This window comes from Artibeus jamaicensis, unplaced genomic scaffold (assembly GCF_021234435.1).
Source record: "Artibeus jamaicensis isolate MK-2021 breed Jamaican fruit bat unplaced genomic scaffold, CSHL_Jam_final scaffold_2172, whole genome shotgun sequence".
NCBI classification, from domain to species: Eukaryota; Metazoa; Chordata; class Mammalia; order Chiroptera; family Phyllostomidae; genus Artibeus; species Artibeus jamaicensis.
Genome location: NW_026522031.1, coordinates 466,061 through 482,980, shown reverse-complemented (window position 1 = coordinate 482,980; position 16,920 = coordinate 466,061). Strand labels below are relative to the sequence as shown.

The 16,920-nt window shown below is 36.6% G+C and overlaps 1 protein-coding gene across 2 annotated transcripts in view; it reads right to left on the bottom strand.

Annotated features, from left to right (window-relative positions):
• Positions 1-816: 816 nt before the first annotated feature.
• Positions 817-16,920, bottom strand: part of TRIM24 (tripartite motif containing 24) — a 139,296-nt gene continuing 123,192 nt past the window's right edge. For both annotated transcript variants that reach the window (XM_037159255.2, XM_037159253.2), the window contains exons 11-19: positions 16,318-16,491; positions 13,667-13,802; positions 12,233-12,305; positions 11,007-11,175; positions 9,509-9,837; positions 8,685-8,817; positions 7,601-7,675; positions 6,053-6,202; positions 817-5,283 (exon numbers count right to left, since the gene is read on the bottom strand). In XM_037159255.2, the coding sequence (XP_037015150.1) occupies positions 5,074-5,283; positions 6,053-6,202; positions 7,601-7,675; positions 8,685-8,817; positions 9,509-9,837; positions 11,007-11,175; positions 12,233-12,305; positions 13,667-13,802; positions 16,318-16,491 (1,449 nt within the window). In that variant the 3' untranslated portion in view covers positions 817-5,073. The remainder of the gene's footprint in view (positions 5,284-6,052; positions 6,203-7,600; positions 7,676-8,684; positions 8,818-9,508; positions 9,838-11,006; positions 11,176-12,232; positions 12,306-13,666; positions 13,803-16,317; positions 16,492-16,920) is intronic.

Below are 16,920 nucleotides of genomic sequence, written 5' to 3'. Positions count from 1 at the left end.
CAACCTATTTGGTCAACCTAATGTTTTATCCTCTCCCCTAAAAAAACAATCAAAACTGGGCACCAGTCATTTTGCAATGGAAAGATTCCTGACTAAATTTTCTTTTTCAGCTGAAGTTAAAGGTATTAGAGACTATGGGCAAAGAATTCATACTCACATGTATCCTCATACACGGTAGAGGGCTTCATGAACAGAAGGGGCAACACAGCAAGTCCCACCGGCCAAGGGGCTACTTGGCAGGCTGAACAAGCCCAGGGACTGGAAGCAACCACACAGGACGGTCTGGTCATAAATTCCTAAACTGGGCAGGTTGTGGCAGGTAGTCGGTCACATTCCAGGCTTACAACGTCCTTAAGCGAGCCCTGTCCATGGTTCTTATGCATCTAGGATAACATACCTTTGAAATGTCAGAGTAATTTTCTTTTCCTGGTCCCTCGTGAAGGCACAACCACCCACCCTGGAGACCACGTAACACGTATGGTTATGTTCTCCCGCACATACCATCTCTACGTGCCGTAAATGTTCATTAACTATCTTGTGACCACCAGTGTAAAAAGGCAGCAAGTATGTCTCCATTTTCCTTTTCTATCCAATCCCAGGAATTTCCACATTTTGCTTTCCTCCTGCCTCATTAATCTACCACCAATAGCTACTACATAACCTTCCTCAACGTTTTCTCCTTTGATTTTAAATGTGTAAAATAAACTGCAAAACTGTCACTTTCCAGAGTATTTTCTCAATCTGTTGAGATCTCGCTTTAGGGCATGTCCTCAAATCTTGGTTGAAATAAATTTTATACAGTTTTCTATTCTACAGGTTTGGGCATTCTTTCACTGACGACTTTAAAATAGCCTTTCTTCTATACAAAAGACAAAATTTTGCTAAATGTTTAACTTCTAAAGGATTTTTTAAGGACTCAAATTAGGACTTATTCTATTTAAAACCTCATTTAAGAATCAAATAGAAAGCTGTTCACATCCCCATCAAACTAAAACCTCATTTAAGAATCAAATAGAAAGCTGTTCACATCCCCATCAAACTAAGATCCATTAAATATCCAACAGTGAATTTTTCAAATAGTTACTTCCAAGAATCAAAACTTTCTAACCTTTAAGGTAACAGACATAAACTTTCAAAGTGACTTGTAAAAGCTCCCAGATGTTGTATAATACCCTCCCCTCCCAATAGGTTCCATTCAAGTAAAATGTTTTATGGCATCATTTGTTCTCCTACTTTCAGGAGTTTGCGTTCCTTTTCTTAGGGGGAAAAGGTGGAAATCAGTGTTTGAAGGTATTTATCACACCCCTTCTCTCTGTATGTAGTGAAATACATGTGGTAGAATTTCTAAAGTTTCCTATTATTTATGGACGAGTAGCCTGTCCCTGTGTCTCAGTTTCACAGAAGACCACACACAGTAATGAAGGCAGATGCCAGCTAGTTTAAATTCTACTGAATGACACCAGTGACTTTTCCATTAAAAATTCCTTGTTGTGCCAAAATATTCACAGAAAAAGCCCATTGAAGCTAATTTTTATTAAAATCAAACCAGCAGTTGGCCCCCTAAAATTAAACAAAGACTATTGTCTCAGATGTCCCTCACAAGAAACATCACCTTCATGGAGACAGAAATCTGCGATCGGATTGGCTAGCATTGTTCTCACTCAGGAGGCATGAGCCACCAAGATGTGAATTATGACTTAGTAAATTCACACCCAAAATGAAGGGGCATTATGTTTGTAAAAAGACATCAACTATTAATTTACATGAGGGTATAAAATACTTTAAAATATGTACATGATTATTTAAAAGGAGGTGCTCTATTTCAATAAGAAATTAGATACCTGAACTCATGGCCATGTCCAGAATTTTAATGGCTAACCAAACCACCTGATTTCTCTCATTCGAAACAAATACAGATAAACAGAAAATGACTATCTTCAGTTTAAAACTAAATATTTTTTGTTCACATGAAGCAACATTATTTGTGGATCAGGGCTCAGCCAAGAGGAGGACTTCCTCCTTTCACTGTCTAACTGGTCCCTCTGTGACACCCAGATTTTAAACACTGCAATCATAGGACTTTGAAATGCAAATTCATAAATGAAGCAATAATTTGTATACTCACCTTTTTGACTCTGGAGTGAAACTTTCTGAAAGCATTCCTAAGCTATGTTTCAACTGCACTACTATGTGTGGTAAAATTGAGTGCTTCTTCTTTAGCTTGGAAAAGATGGTCAAACTACCTTGGCAAGAGGACATTTTCCTTTGAGCACTTTCCAATTGCCTACCCTTCCATTCAGAAAAGATAAGCAGGGCCTGCTAATTCAAAGGACAAAATGACTGCATTGCCAGATGCTGATGTACAAATACATTTTGAATGCAATATGGTATATCTCAGTCTATTTATACTTCTGCCAGAGCCACATAAGCCACTGACGGTGTACTTGGGTTTTCTTATTGCTGGAAAGATCAGATGCTTGGCATCGGGGAAAGCTTTCAATGAGTTGGAGTTGAGTAAATCCTAGCTCCCACATACTCTGCTCATCCATAAACCCTGGCTACAGGTGTGATCATGTCTAGTCATTGGGGGTCTTGCAGCTATGACTCTAGGGTCTTGGTTCTAAATCGAGGGAAATCTGGACTTTTTGTTTGGAGATAAACACCGGAGTGTTAGGTCAAGGTTGCCTGAATTGCACTTAACTTTTGAGAGGATGGGATAATATATATCGTTAGGATCATCTTACAACTGTCTGTCAGAATTTAAGAACTACTTAGCTGGGATCTGCCTGAGCACATCGGTGCTTGTTAATAAGGTCACAGGACTATAATCTTAAATACTGTTAACTTAAGACTGTGGAGAGAAAACCACTTTTAAATACTGTTTTAAAAGATTAATATTGCCCTGGCTGAGTAGCTCATTTGGTTAGTGTCATCCCCCATACACCAAGGTTGTGGGTTCAATCCTTGGTCAGGGCACATACAAGAAGCAACTAATGAATGCATAAATAAGTAGAACAACAAGTTGATGTTTCTTTTTCCCTCTCTCTAAAATCAATTTAAAAAAAGATTAACATAGCACTGAATATATCAGTGAAAGTTTTGGGGACATCAGTTAGAAATTCTGGCTCGAATTCTTTTAGAAAATTATGTATTTTTTCTCTTTAGTACTACTTCCTTTCATGATCCTTCTCAAAATTTGTTTGTTGCCCTGTTTTAACTCAGAAGACAAATATGGAAGAACAAACCATCAGAAGAACAGTATTCTAAGATACCAATGAACTTATTACTAAAAGCTCAACAGCTGGTGTGCTGTAAGTGCTGGAGCAAAATAAGACAATTAAATGGTTTATGCACTGTTATCAAAATAGTATATGCACTGTTCAGTCTTCAGAAAATAAATGGCAAATGCATATTCAAAATGACACCACCACCACAACAGTCACCCTGAACACATGCAAAAAAGTGACTAAGACCCTTTTAACCAATAATGTATAATTTACATTATAGACAAGGCCTAAATCTACACAGAAAGTGAGACGCTATTGCTAGTAAGTTATTTTTTCATATTTTATCTTTAGCAATATCTGAAAACCCAGAGAATCAGCCACAGAATATTTTCCCATTGTCCATTTTAAGAAGTAATGCCACGTGGATGAAAGCAAGTCCTCTAAGGTCTACTTCGTGGAGGATGATACCACCCAAAGAGAACATTCTTTCAAGTCAGCCATGTTTTTATTTTATCAGCTGAAACAGAAAAATTTCCTTAGCCAATTAGTGTTTTAGAAAGGTTTACTTTGGCAAACTAAAAAAATTCATATGTAAAATATTTTGTCAAACATTAGGTTAGCAAATGGCACAGCAATTTTCTTAATCTAGTTTCCTTCTTTGACACTGAACGAGGAATAAACCAATGTCAGTTAAACTAGCGAGGTCTGGCCCATTAAGAATATGTTTGCCCTCAGAAGACATCTTTTATATCTCTGAGAATAAAAATGAAATTTAGAATTGAGATCAAAGATTCAATGTGAAGGTCTAATTCTTAAAAATAGGAAATAGATGCTTCAAAAAAATTAAATTTTTACTATAATTCCCTCCAACAGCCAGCTCCCAAATTCCACAATATATTTTCAGTCCAAATTATAAAGGCAGATGAAAACCACAAAAACCAGTCCCTTTCAGGGGAACATACATTTAATGCCCAATAGGGTATATATTTTTTAAAAGCCTCACACCAAATACCGCACAGAGCTGTATTTCATATGTTGAGCGTTCCACTAAAAGCCATACTGCAAACAATGAGTCTCGTTATAAAAGGGTCACCTGCACAGTTCAAACAAACAGCAAAACCACACAGACATCCAACAAAACCAAATGCGTTCACTCACTTCCACGTTGGAAGAAATTCAATTAAGAAATGTATGAAAAATGGCGTTGGGAATCTGCTATGTCAAACACCTCTACAGACAAGAAAAAAACAAAAAAAAATCAAACTTTTGTTTTCCTTTTTCTTTAATACAGTTGCCATCTTACATGAGGTGCCTTCTCAATAGTATCTAATCTACTTACTTGCTGCGCCCGTTGGCATCCTAGGATAGAACTCTTATTACCATCCATGTTCATTAATTATGGCCTAACTGTTCTTCACTATGTACTGTTCTTAAAGACACTACATCTAACTCATGGTCGGGCCATAATTAATGGGTAAGTGGTATTTTTCTAAAAATGGATTAATGCACACATCCAAACCACATTAAAATTTCAACTTAAGACTTCATACAAAATCTATTTCTTTTCTAGAGTAGCTACAGTTCCAGATTACAGTTTTGAAATTCAGAAATGGAAACGTCTTTTTATTTTGTTGATGCTTCATTCTTCCTTTCTCCTTCCCTTTTTAACTTTCTTAATAACAAGGTTAAAAGAAGTGGGTTGTTAAGAAAATTAAAGTCTAGTAAACATCAAAAACTTATAGATCAGAGTGGTCACAAACTCTTCTTTATAGTGATGTTAAATTACTGACAAAATAATTTTTGGAAACAAAAGTATCTAAAAACCAGCACACGCCAGAGGTGCCGCTTATTTCAGCACCTGCCGTTCCTCTATGCTTTTGAGGCGTTTCTTCCGGGGCTGTACAAAGTCATCATCTGAGTCATCACTGAATTTATTATCTTCTGATTCATTTCTGAATTCAAGTTTAGGAAACCTTTTTTCTGGATAAAGGTTCTTTAGAAGTTCTTCAAAATAGCTTTCAAGTTTTATACCAGCATTGGCTACTTCTGAATCAGGCTGTTGGATAAAAATAAAATATGAATTAAAAAACAAACGCCAACATTTCAGTCACTAAGAGTAGTAAATTTCTCACTTTGCTCCCTTTCAACTTGAGATTAGGAGTACTAGTGAACTGTTTTGTAAAAATGTTTATGCAATGTCACTGATATAAAGTAATAGCCTGGGGCTAAACAAAATGTAGAGAAAGTCAGATAAAAGGTAAATAAAAGGCTCTGACTGTCTGGATTATTCTCTAAGGATGGGGCAGTGGTAGAACTGGATTACCAAAGAGAGATAAAAAAGATGCCCTATTGTAAGCATTATATAACAGGTATTTTTAGAACAAAGGAAATGTGGAACTCTGGAATCAGTAACGGACACTAGAACAAACCATGAGCAAAAGGCTCTAAATCTGGCAGATATTTAGATAAACTGACAGATGGGAAAAATTTTAAATTAGAACTATTTAGGCCACATCCTTAGTAGTTCAAGATCAACATTAAAAAGACTAAAGCATGGAAGTGCTATATTCCAAGAAATAAAGATGGGAATGAAGAAGAATTCTAGGTTAGATAAAAATATTTTCTAAATCTTTAAGTTGTCAGCTCTAATTTGCAGTTCCACTCACCATATAATAAACCTTGGAATATAAATGTGGATGAAGTCATTCCCTGAGACACTTGAACTTCTGGAAGTTACACCAGCGTAACTAACCTTGCCTGTTGATAAGGTGTTTGGTTTAATACCACGTTCCGTACTGCTATTAGTCTCCCCTTCCCCAGCTCACCTCATTGAACTCAGCACAGTTCTGAAAGATCAATCTAAAATCAGCTACGAAGTCTTCAGGCTTTGCGTACATGAAATTATCTTCTTGTAGTCTTTTCTTGATAGTTGACAAGTCCATTGGATTTTTAATTATTTTGTAATAATCAGGCACCTTTCAAAATAAATGAGATACTATAATGCAAATAACTAAATTCTACCTGGTCCCAAATGAATTCTACAATAGTAGAATAAAACTCAGACTATATTGTTTTGTCATTGCTAAGGAGACTTATGTAGCAACTTTTACACATGCCTACACTTTTTTTCAAAAATTTTCACCAATTATTTTTAATTAACAACATCACATTTTCCCTCCTAAACTTCCCTTTTCTTCATTATTAAATAAAAAGCAATGATTAAAAACACTGTTATTCCCGGCAGGATCTGACATGTTGCTGCTGAATGCGGTCTAGAGTGAACGGGCTTGAATCTGGGTTTGAGCCCCAGCTTGGCTACTCAGTAAGTAGCATGCTCCTGGGAAAGTTCCTTACCTCACCGAACTTCACATATCAAACGGGAATAATCTTACCGCCCTCACAGTTTTTGTAAACACTGAATGAGATGACATATATTAAGAAAAAGGGGGCTATTTTTTGCTACTGCTACTGTTATTAATACCAAATGTAACTAACTATAAACCAAGATCATAAAAACTCCCGAGTTCTAGGTTAAATTTTTCAGTGGAGTAAGTTTCACTAGTTAGAACCCTCTTTTCTTCCACTTTTTTTGCCCTGCCTCTTTTAGGCACAAAAGTTCCTTCCCCTGAAAGTATTTATTTCCTTTTCCTATCTCAACTTCTCAAAACCTGGCCTCAAGAAAGAAGTTCATTGTTTATCAGTTGAATATATTTATTAAGCTCATTTTCTTTTCTAGCCTTTAACTTTTTTAAATTTATCAAACTGTAGAGTACTAAATTTTTAAAGAAATTCTGGATCAGAGAACAGAACATATTTTCAGTAGTACTTTTAGCACTCTAAAATTATGCATTACAGTCATATCAAACTTTCGGTATAAACCTTTATGAAGTCAATGGTCGACACTCAACGCACGCTCACACACACGACTTCCTCTGTTAAAAGTCTACTTAACATCTGAAGTCTGGACACATAGAATTAAAATATGTACAGGGAATTCTGGGGGTCTTTATCTCAAATGGAAAGTTTCCCCCCCAAGAGTTTAGGAGATATGCCTAAATCTCCTGAGAGAGACAACTGATACAAATCATTATAGAGAATAGCAGGTAAAATGCATGAGATGAGAAGAATGTATGAGACATGAATAGAGGGTTTGGGCCAATCTGTTAACAGTAAAATGTATTTCAGATCAAAGCTTCCAGTATGTATGAATAGGCTGAAGTATGTATGTATCTGATACTGAATAGTATGTATCTGAGACTGAATCAGATACAAGAAACTACTGAAAAATGGTACAGAAACTAGATTCTCATAAATCAAGTTTCAGAAAAATCATTCCATTGTGTAAAAATGCACAAAATGACATTAATACTTACAGTTAGAGGAACTGGGTCTTGAAAAGCCAGGCTCATTTCATGGCAATAAAGAAATAAAAGTAGACGTTCACACTTCTAAGCAAAAAATAAAATAAAATGAAGTCACAGCTTATTTTTTACTACAATGTCGTATGTCTCAAAGTACCTGAATAAAAATTAAAACCAGATGAATACAAGAAAAGTACTGATACTTGGAATTTTTATCTCCTTCCCAGTCACTTACTGAACTGTGCTGCTTGTCAGTCTGTGCTATGAGATCCGTCCTTGTAATTACAGGAACAAAAGATAGTGTCACTAGCAACCCATTTGAAGCTTTTTAAAAATTAATTCCCAGCTATCTCTCCAGTTTGTGTACTGAATTATTATAAAGGAAGAGATCCAAATGCGGAGCCCTTTCCTGGTTTGTCCAGTCCTAAGGCCCCCTTTCTCTCTCTGATGGCACTTTGCTCCTTCTCTGCCTACGGGTTCACCCCAATAAACGCCCGAGCACTGGCAGTGCACGGCTGGGCCCGCTGTTGCATGTCAACTCTCACACTCACTCTTCTACTCAACAACTGAGCTAAGGAGCTTCTTTATTAGTCCAGAAATGTTGATTCGGTAGGGTTAAGTGGTAATTACAGTTAAATATTTTGAGGCATAAACCCAGTACCACTGGGTGAAAGAATGGAATTATTTCCGGGAAAAGTAAATTAAAAAAATCATCTCTCAACAAATTCTGCGAAGAAAACCTATCTATAGCATAAATAAAACAAAACAGAAATTTACTAACTACGGACTAAATTTAAGAGTCCAGGACACATAAAGGATACACATTCTATGTTTTCAAGTAAGGTATTTTAAGCATCTACAAAATGCTACTACATACACAAGTAGTACTGTGATTTTTTTAAACTAAAAAAGTTAGTCTGCTTTTAAATATATTATTTAAGATTCTTACATTTTTGTGGCAATTACTAAAAAAAGTTGATATAAAATTTGATTGAATATACACTTCTTTGATGAAAAGCACACCTGAATTATAATAATGCATCTAATGACAAAACCCCTGCTTAACAGTCTAGGTTGGAAAGGCTAAAAAACTTACCCTTTTATCTATTGGTGCTAATTTACCAAGGCCTTCAGTTTTCTTTTTTTCTGAGTTGTGACTGGGAGCATCACAATCATATTCAACTTCTGGTTTAGATAAGTCTCGGCAGAAAGTGCAAATCCACTCTCCACTGTCGGGGGATAAAGTCTTTGAGTTCTTAAGGCATCATTTTTCTCTACACCATATCCCTTGCCTGCCTCCTCCATGCCATCCATGATACACGACTATTTATCTGGCATGAATTTTAATCACTGAGAATTTACCATTAACTACTATGTACATGGCACCATGCTAAGAGAGCTGAACAGTAGAAATGCAATCCAGGGACCTGAAGGGTAAATATGAATCTAGCCAAGGAGGTAAGAAATACGTATATAAAATAAACACTTAAATAAGAAGACACATTAATCTATGGCTGCTGTGATGCATAACTGGTGTTTTGCCCCAATGATTCAAGAAAATGAAATGCTCTTAGTACTATTACTGTAACTTCATTTGAAATTAAATTTTACATAGTATAGCCTTTGAAGAACTGAGAGATGAACTCAACAGCCATCGTCATCTCAAAGGCGCTGTGAGAATCTGAGATATCTGTAGACATCAGTGCCTGTGAAGCAAGACGCAACTGCAGCAGTGGTGTATGAGGACCGCTGATATCCACAGCAACCCCTTGTAACGATTCAAAGTTTATTATGTTTCTTTTCCAAACAGAGGCAGGGTATGGGAAGGAAAGGTTTTATGTTATACTAATTGTCAAAAGTTTATTGCTGTTATTGTTGACAGTGAAAGAATGTGGGAAAGGGAAGCAAGCAGTATCTTACCTTGGAAAATTTGCCAGTGTGGGCACATGACAAGAAAGGTGGAATACTTTGGGACACTTCTCACAGCACAGGAGCTCCCCTCCGTTCTGACAAACTGCACACCAGTCCTCATTGGGGTCATCTTCTTTCCTCGCCTCTCCAACGTGGAGGGGTGACTTCTGGGAGGCATCCAGCCACTCAGACTTCCTGTTGGAGGCGTTTTCCTGGTGAAGTCCAGGTTGATCTCCTGTGCTGTCAGGGGCATCTGACCTGAGCACAGACTCCTCAGAAGCAGAGCTCTGATTACTATTTAAGAGCAGGGAGGTGAGTATGCTTCTTGGGTAGTTGGTCTGCAATGGAAGGAAGCAAGCGTATACGTTTTCTTAAAACTGGTGTTCTCTTGTTAGCACTGCTAAAGTTTTAGACCAAAGACGGCTCTCATGAGCACTGGTTACTTCAAAGGAGTCTGTGAACATGCGTGAGAACAGAATCTATTTACTACTGACTGAATTAGAGTCTCTAACAATGCAGAAGCCGTGGACCTCTACTGAAAATCATCGTTAAAACGGAGTATCATTAGTAAGGGGGTGTGGATAATAAAGTCTTTTAATTTGTTGCTGGTTATAGAAATGGGAGAAGAGGTGGGTAGTGTAAAAGTATGAACCGTAAGTATATTTTATTGGAACTGTTAATTCAAATTATAACTAGATACAAAACAAGTCTTGTGTAGATTTTTAAAAAATCATTCATAGAGCCATTAATAACTTTAAGATGAATCAAAATTTTATGTCAGGGCCTAGGATGGTGAAAATTTCAAATGACTAAGTCGTTCTCAAGACTAAGTCTCCGACAGTGTTATAAAATGCTTCTCAGTGCTGTGCAAACACTGTCCTGCCCTTCCATCCATACTCCCGTGGAGTCTCCTGTCCTCCTGCTACAGGGCATCCTGGAGGAGCTGCCGGACTGGGGACTGCCCTTGTCTTTGCCTGTCTTCCATGTTAGACCCCATATTTCTGGGATCTTATGTTTTCCTCTTTCTTGGTCTATTCCATTTTTGATGAATCATATTTCAAATATCTTCCTGATGGAAGTACACGGAAATTAATTTTTTGTGATATTGTGTGCATGTCTAAAAATGTTTATTTTATCTTTACATGATTGTTAATTTTTTCGCTTAATGTTCTGGTACTTGTTAGGTCCTGTCACTTCAGATGCTCATGTCTTTTTTTCAGTTACATGAAGTTTCCTTATATTAATTCTGTGGCAATTACCTTCCATGTGTTTTACTCTGTTTTCTTTAAAATGCCCAAGCTCCTCATTTGAACCTATGATTTTTGAAATTCTTCTGTTTTCCATCTATTTTTTGTTTTAATTTACTGAGACTTTCCTCAAATATTTCAACTTGTAAGTCAACTATTCTCACTTTAAAAATGATTTTTTTTAACCTATGAGCTATGTAAAAGTTTTTCTTATCCTATCACCTGAAGAGGAATAGTACTGCAATTATTAATATAATTACATTTTGAGGCCTAGATTCTTCTTCTGATTCTTGTTTCACTATAACAACAGGAAAATCATAATTTTCAGGTGGTCCACTGTTTTCTTGTTTTATTCGGATTGGCTCCAACATCACCACTGGGACTTTGTGTGTAGAATCAGCTCCTGCTGGTTTGCTGGAAGAGCCAGAGCTTTAAGTATAAAAAAGACAGAAAAAAAAAATCTAAGAATGCTCCCTTAAGTATCTCAAAGTATCACCGCTTTCAGAATAATGCCACCTCTTTACAACAACAGGAACTACATTACATCTTTAATAAATGATACATGACTTAAATGAAACTGTTATATATGTTTTCTTACATATAAAAAATGTTCTACCCATCAACTTATCTAAATAGTTACACTATACATCTGAAGAATCTGAAATAAATTAAATAATGCCTGAATTAAAAGAAAACTGATTTCAATATTCTGAGGCTCTAAAGTTGGGCAGCGAGAGTTAGTATGTTAGAACTAGCATCTTTTTTTTAGGCCTTACTATTTCCTTCTCTAGTCAGTGACAAAGAGAAGTCTAGGCTCATGTTAACAATTTATTGTTCAGCAGCGAGAAGACAATTAACTAGCGACATAATTTATTGATGTTCCAATATTTACAAAAACAGTGGGACAAAAAACTTTTATAGACAGCCACTGTTCTCGTGGGATTGAATCGAAACTTTCTTCAGAAAATGCTGGTTCCATATGATGAAAAAACAAGAACTGGGTTCACGCTCTAGGAAAAATTTGCAAGCATGGGGAATATAACAAGCAAAGCAGTAAATTAAAATAGAATTTCAACAAATACAAATTAACTTTAAAGCAAAATCAACATTTGGTCATTAGAAAATTGAGAGAACATTGAAATAGTTAGTATTAAAATTGTTTCTTTTCCCTAAGTTTGCTTTTGTGTGTCTTCCCATATAGTTCAATGTGTTTTACCCTACTTCACCTCTCCTTGCTATATGATAAAAATAAAACTATTTTTAACATATACATAAATATCTGTATCTAAACATAAAATTGTAATTTACCTAAACCATTAATTTATTAACATACTATATGATAATTAAATCATTTAAATTTAAAAGTCAAAAATTAAAAAACATTGCTCGAAGTATACTGACTACCAAAGCATTTGAGATTTGAGCACTGGGGCAAAAGAAACTTAGTGAGACCTTTTACCTAGAGAATAAAATAAAATCAGCTCACCTTCCTCGGCTCCCAACACTGGAGGCACTAGGTGAACGGATTGGCGGATGTACACTAGTCATAGTAACAGGTCCTGATGAGAAGGAAATCATGCACATTCACAAAATGAATGATTAATTATGTATTTAATTCATATTGAATGTGCTCAGTACTAACTTGAAAGTGGAACACATAATGAAATTATATAAAACACTAAGTAGCTGCTCAACTCCTAGCACAGTCTGAGTCCCCGTAGACTAGCAGGGTTGTTCAAAGTGAACACAATCGACATTTTGGGCCAGGTAATCCTTTGTTGTGGAGGGCCGTTTGCGCACTGTAGGATGTTTAGCAGCATCCCAGGCCCCCAGCAGTTATTAGCATCTCTAAACTTCTTCCCACCCAGGAGTGTAACAATCAAAAATGTTCCCTGTGTGAGAGTAACCAGAACAGGATCTCAGTGAGGACACTAGTGCCAATGAAAGTGGGAGGGGCTGATATAAAAGCAGTCTAGGAAAGAAAGCCACACTGAAGCAAACATTCTGCTAGGAATTCACATAAGGTTCTTTGTCTAGTGCCTGGCAAAGAGTCAGAACTGAATAAAGGTCACCTTTAGTCATACTGCCAACATGGCTTCCGGAAGTATTTTGTCAACGTGTACTCTCCGAAGCTACACATCAGAGTATCTCAAGCATCACATTCTCATCAATAAGTATGTCCACTGTTTACATTTTGCTAATTCTTGTTTTGATTTTTTTTTTAATGACTACTAGTAGTGCGACTAAACACCCCTGCCCCCACCCAACTGGCCCCATTTTATTGGCTATAGGTATTTTCCTTTTAGGGAATTGTCTGCTTATGTCCTCAGTACTTTCCTTATTTAATTGAATTAACTTGTTATATAATTAAACAGCCTTTGCTCTATTTTGCCCATAATTTCCTTCCCATTTTAAAGTCTGTGTTTTAAATAACCATTTCCTTTTAAATTGTGTAATCTGCTTTATGTGTATGTGACTAGTGAATGACTTAAGAAAGTCTCCTCTTTCCTTATTTTGGTCTAAGACACCTATTTTGACATAGTTGCTAAGAGTAGTATTCGACAGCTTCCCTCCTGTTAAAAATCCTTAAACAAACACCAAGCAAACCACCAACAGAGTGACTGGCACTGATAAATTATGACCCTAGGCAAATTACATCCTGAAAGACACCACATCTTGTCAAAAAGAGAAAAGTATAATACCAATTTCTTCCTGGGAGTATATAATGCCTGTAAATGATGTTGAAATTGAAAATGTATAGAGGTTTAACCTTTGATTTCCACTTTGAAAGTACCATACATTAATTTCAAATAGGGCCAAATACTCAGACCCTTTTAAATCATCCAACAAAAAAGAAGAGGTTTTTTTTTTAAGTTACAACTTGAGGGAAAAACCCAAAATCCAAAGCAGCCCACTTTACCTGCAAGGCCTGGAGACGGCACTGATGAATTTGGAGACTGGACGGTTCTGTTTGAAGGTGGTCTTGGCTGGCCATGATCTACACTATTATCTTTCCTCACAATATTGTCCAGCATAATTGTACTTGAACAGTCAATCTTATAAAAAAAAAAAAAAAAGACATTATTTCATGGTATCCAGACTTCACCAGTTGAAAGCTACTTTGTAAGAAAACTTTGTTTCATTATTATCAAACGATAGCATATGCCAATATATTTGAGAAGTTTTGATGCATACTGTCTCCATAAACAATCTTTAAAAAAAGTTTTCATTCTCAATGTTCCATGTGAGTGAGTATACCAGGACACCCTACCTCAGAAATCGTGAGCCAAGACAAAGGAATACTGCGGGTCATTCACACCCATAAAAATTAAAGCAAAAACATTTTTTTAATACTTTAAAAATAACAAAAAGCCAATTTTTTAAAAAAAGCCTTGGTGGGAACAGTGGCCAGTTTCACATTTTTGCATCTCTCTGTACATCTTGCTTAGTAACAGCCAGTTGGATTTATTATAGCTGCTTCTGCACTAAATATGGTTTTTAAAAAAGGTTTACTTATTTTCCAGAGAGAAATGAAAGTAGGGAGAAAGAGATGGGGAGAAACATCAATGTGTGGTTGGTTGCCTCTTGCACAGCCCCCCAACCAGGGACCTGGCTTGCAACCCAGGCATGTGCGCTGACTGGGAATTGAACTGGAGACCTTTCAGTTCACTGGCGGGCACTTAACCCCCTGTGCCACACCAGCCAGAGTACCAAATCTGTTTTGATGTGTGGTTTTGGTTGAAGAATATGAAGAAAATCTGGTCTTACACAGGGAGGACCTTGTGGAACCTCTGAAAGGACTGTAGAGACACCTGTGTCCTTGGCCCACACTTGAGAACTGAGGTTTTGGTATGCCCCGGACAAATGAAGCCAGTCCATACCTAACACATTTCCTAACACCAACATCACCTAAGTACACTACTACTGTTTGGCAGGAAGAACTGATCCCTCACAGGTTCTTGCTTTAACATAATAGGTATACAAATAACACTTGTTTTCTAATTGATTGCCAGGTTAAAATAATAAATTTCTATTGAATAAGACTTTAATGCTTTAGATGCAGATATTTTTCATGCTGATAAAACCATTTATTTCCCAAGAGTATCTTGGTGATTAATATCCAGTTCAATTCTCTAACATGGTTGCAGCCTTTCTCAACCAGGATACTACAAGAGAATTAGGTCTCACATTCCTAGAGCACAGACTGTATATAACAAATTTACTTCTAGAATGGTGCTAGTTATGAACCATCCTTGGGAGGACCGAGAAAACAGCCACTCAAATCAGTTTCTTGTTCTGTGGTTCAGATGAGGAATCTTGGTGGAAAAGGCTGGTGAAGAAAGAGTCACTAGTATCTGAGGACTCTAGAGGAAAAGAGCAGGGCAATTTTAATTTTCTGGGTCATACTGGGCAAGTAGGGAAGGACACATGGACATTTATGTTTAATATTCGTTTAGCAATACCTTGGCAAATATTTTTTTGGAGAATAAAAGATTACTGAAAGCCCTGGCTTGGGAACCAAGGGGGTCGGGTTGCTGGTTCGATGCCCAGTCAGGGCACTGGGGAGGAGGGGGCGTGCAAGAGGCAACCACACTTTGAGTTTCTCTCCTGCTTTTTCTCCCTCCCTTCCCCTCTCTAAAAATAAATATATCTTTAAAAAAATAAATGAGTACTGAAATAATTGTATTTGATAGATCTCAATGTAAGAAAAGTTATTTATACTGTAGAATAATCCTAAAAACTAAAATAAGAATGGGACAAAGTTTTCCTATGTTTTACCTATGTGTGAGAAATACATGTACTCTATCCATTTGAAGTGTAAACAATTATTTAAAATATGAAATAACTCTGGTAAGCCACGATTAGAAAATATTAGTTGATTCACTAACTTAAAAAACTAAATAAAGAAAATTTAAAATTCTTTTACAATCTTACAAAATATTTCTTAAAGTTTTTAATGTTTGTGTGATTAGCTAACCTTGAAGGATAATAAACAAGTAAAATAAGCATCAACTTATACATAGAGGTCTGTGCAAAGATATTGTAGTTTCTGCCTTTAGAAAGGTTTTTTTAAAGTCATACTAACAAAGTTGGAATTTAGAGGGTAAATGTATTTCATTTAAATATAAGTCAGAGGTACTTTCGCACTGGTATGACACAAGAGAAAATGTTTTCATTTCTCTTATTAGACTTGTCTCCATCTCTTCTGATGTGTTTATTTCTAGCCTCCCTTGCTAAACTTATTCTTTTATCACATTCCAGCAGTTCAACTTCCCAGCACCTCTTTCTCTTGTCCTCACTTCCCTGCTTTCCCAACTTGAGATTCCACAATCCAACACTATAGTTATCTATTTACAAACACTTTCAACTCCAGGGCCCTGAAGACATTCTGTAGTATGGTCAAGTGTCTATAATCTTTTCATTTTTCCTGCTGTTATAATATTTCTAAATGATACAAATAACTTCTAAAACACACACACAACCTATAATCCAAAAAATCTGTTTTACCAAATTCAAGTTCACAAAAAATTTTTGAAACAGATTCTTATCATAAATTTTATGTATACTTACATCTGGAAGAGAAGGAAGATTATAAGAACCTCCCACTGGTGAGCTCAAATCAATCATAGGAGAGCCAAAAGCCTTTCCATCATATCCTGCTGCACTCGTAATGGTGGGACTGGAAGGAGTAGAGGACGTGCTATTGGCAGTCGATGGCGGAGCCTGCCCACTGCTGATCTGCCACTACGGTAGAAAGAAGAAAGGCTGCTATCAGCAGTCCTGTAACAAACATAACAGGCCTACCTAATCCCTGTTCCAGACACAAAACAAAGTAGAAGACACATTCTGCTATTTGAATTCATTTGTAATTTCAATGGAAAGAGGAGAGGCCACAGGTGTACATAACTATGATTAATCCTGTCCAAAAATATAAAGCACTGGTTTTTACCAGAAGACACCAGTTAATATATGAGGTCTGTCCAGAGAAAGTCCACCCTTCGTTAATATAACAAGAATGGTTTGCAGAACACTGATGTAACCTGGCAGCCGAGGAGAATGGGCTGGAATGTGCATTTGTGAACAATGACGACTTCACAGTATGAGTCAGTGGGGGCAGTAGACTCCATTGAGTAAGAATGTTTACCATGTGGCTGTCATATTCAAAATGACTGA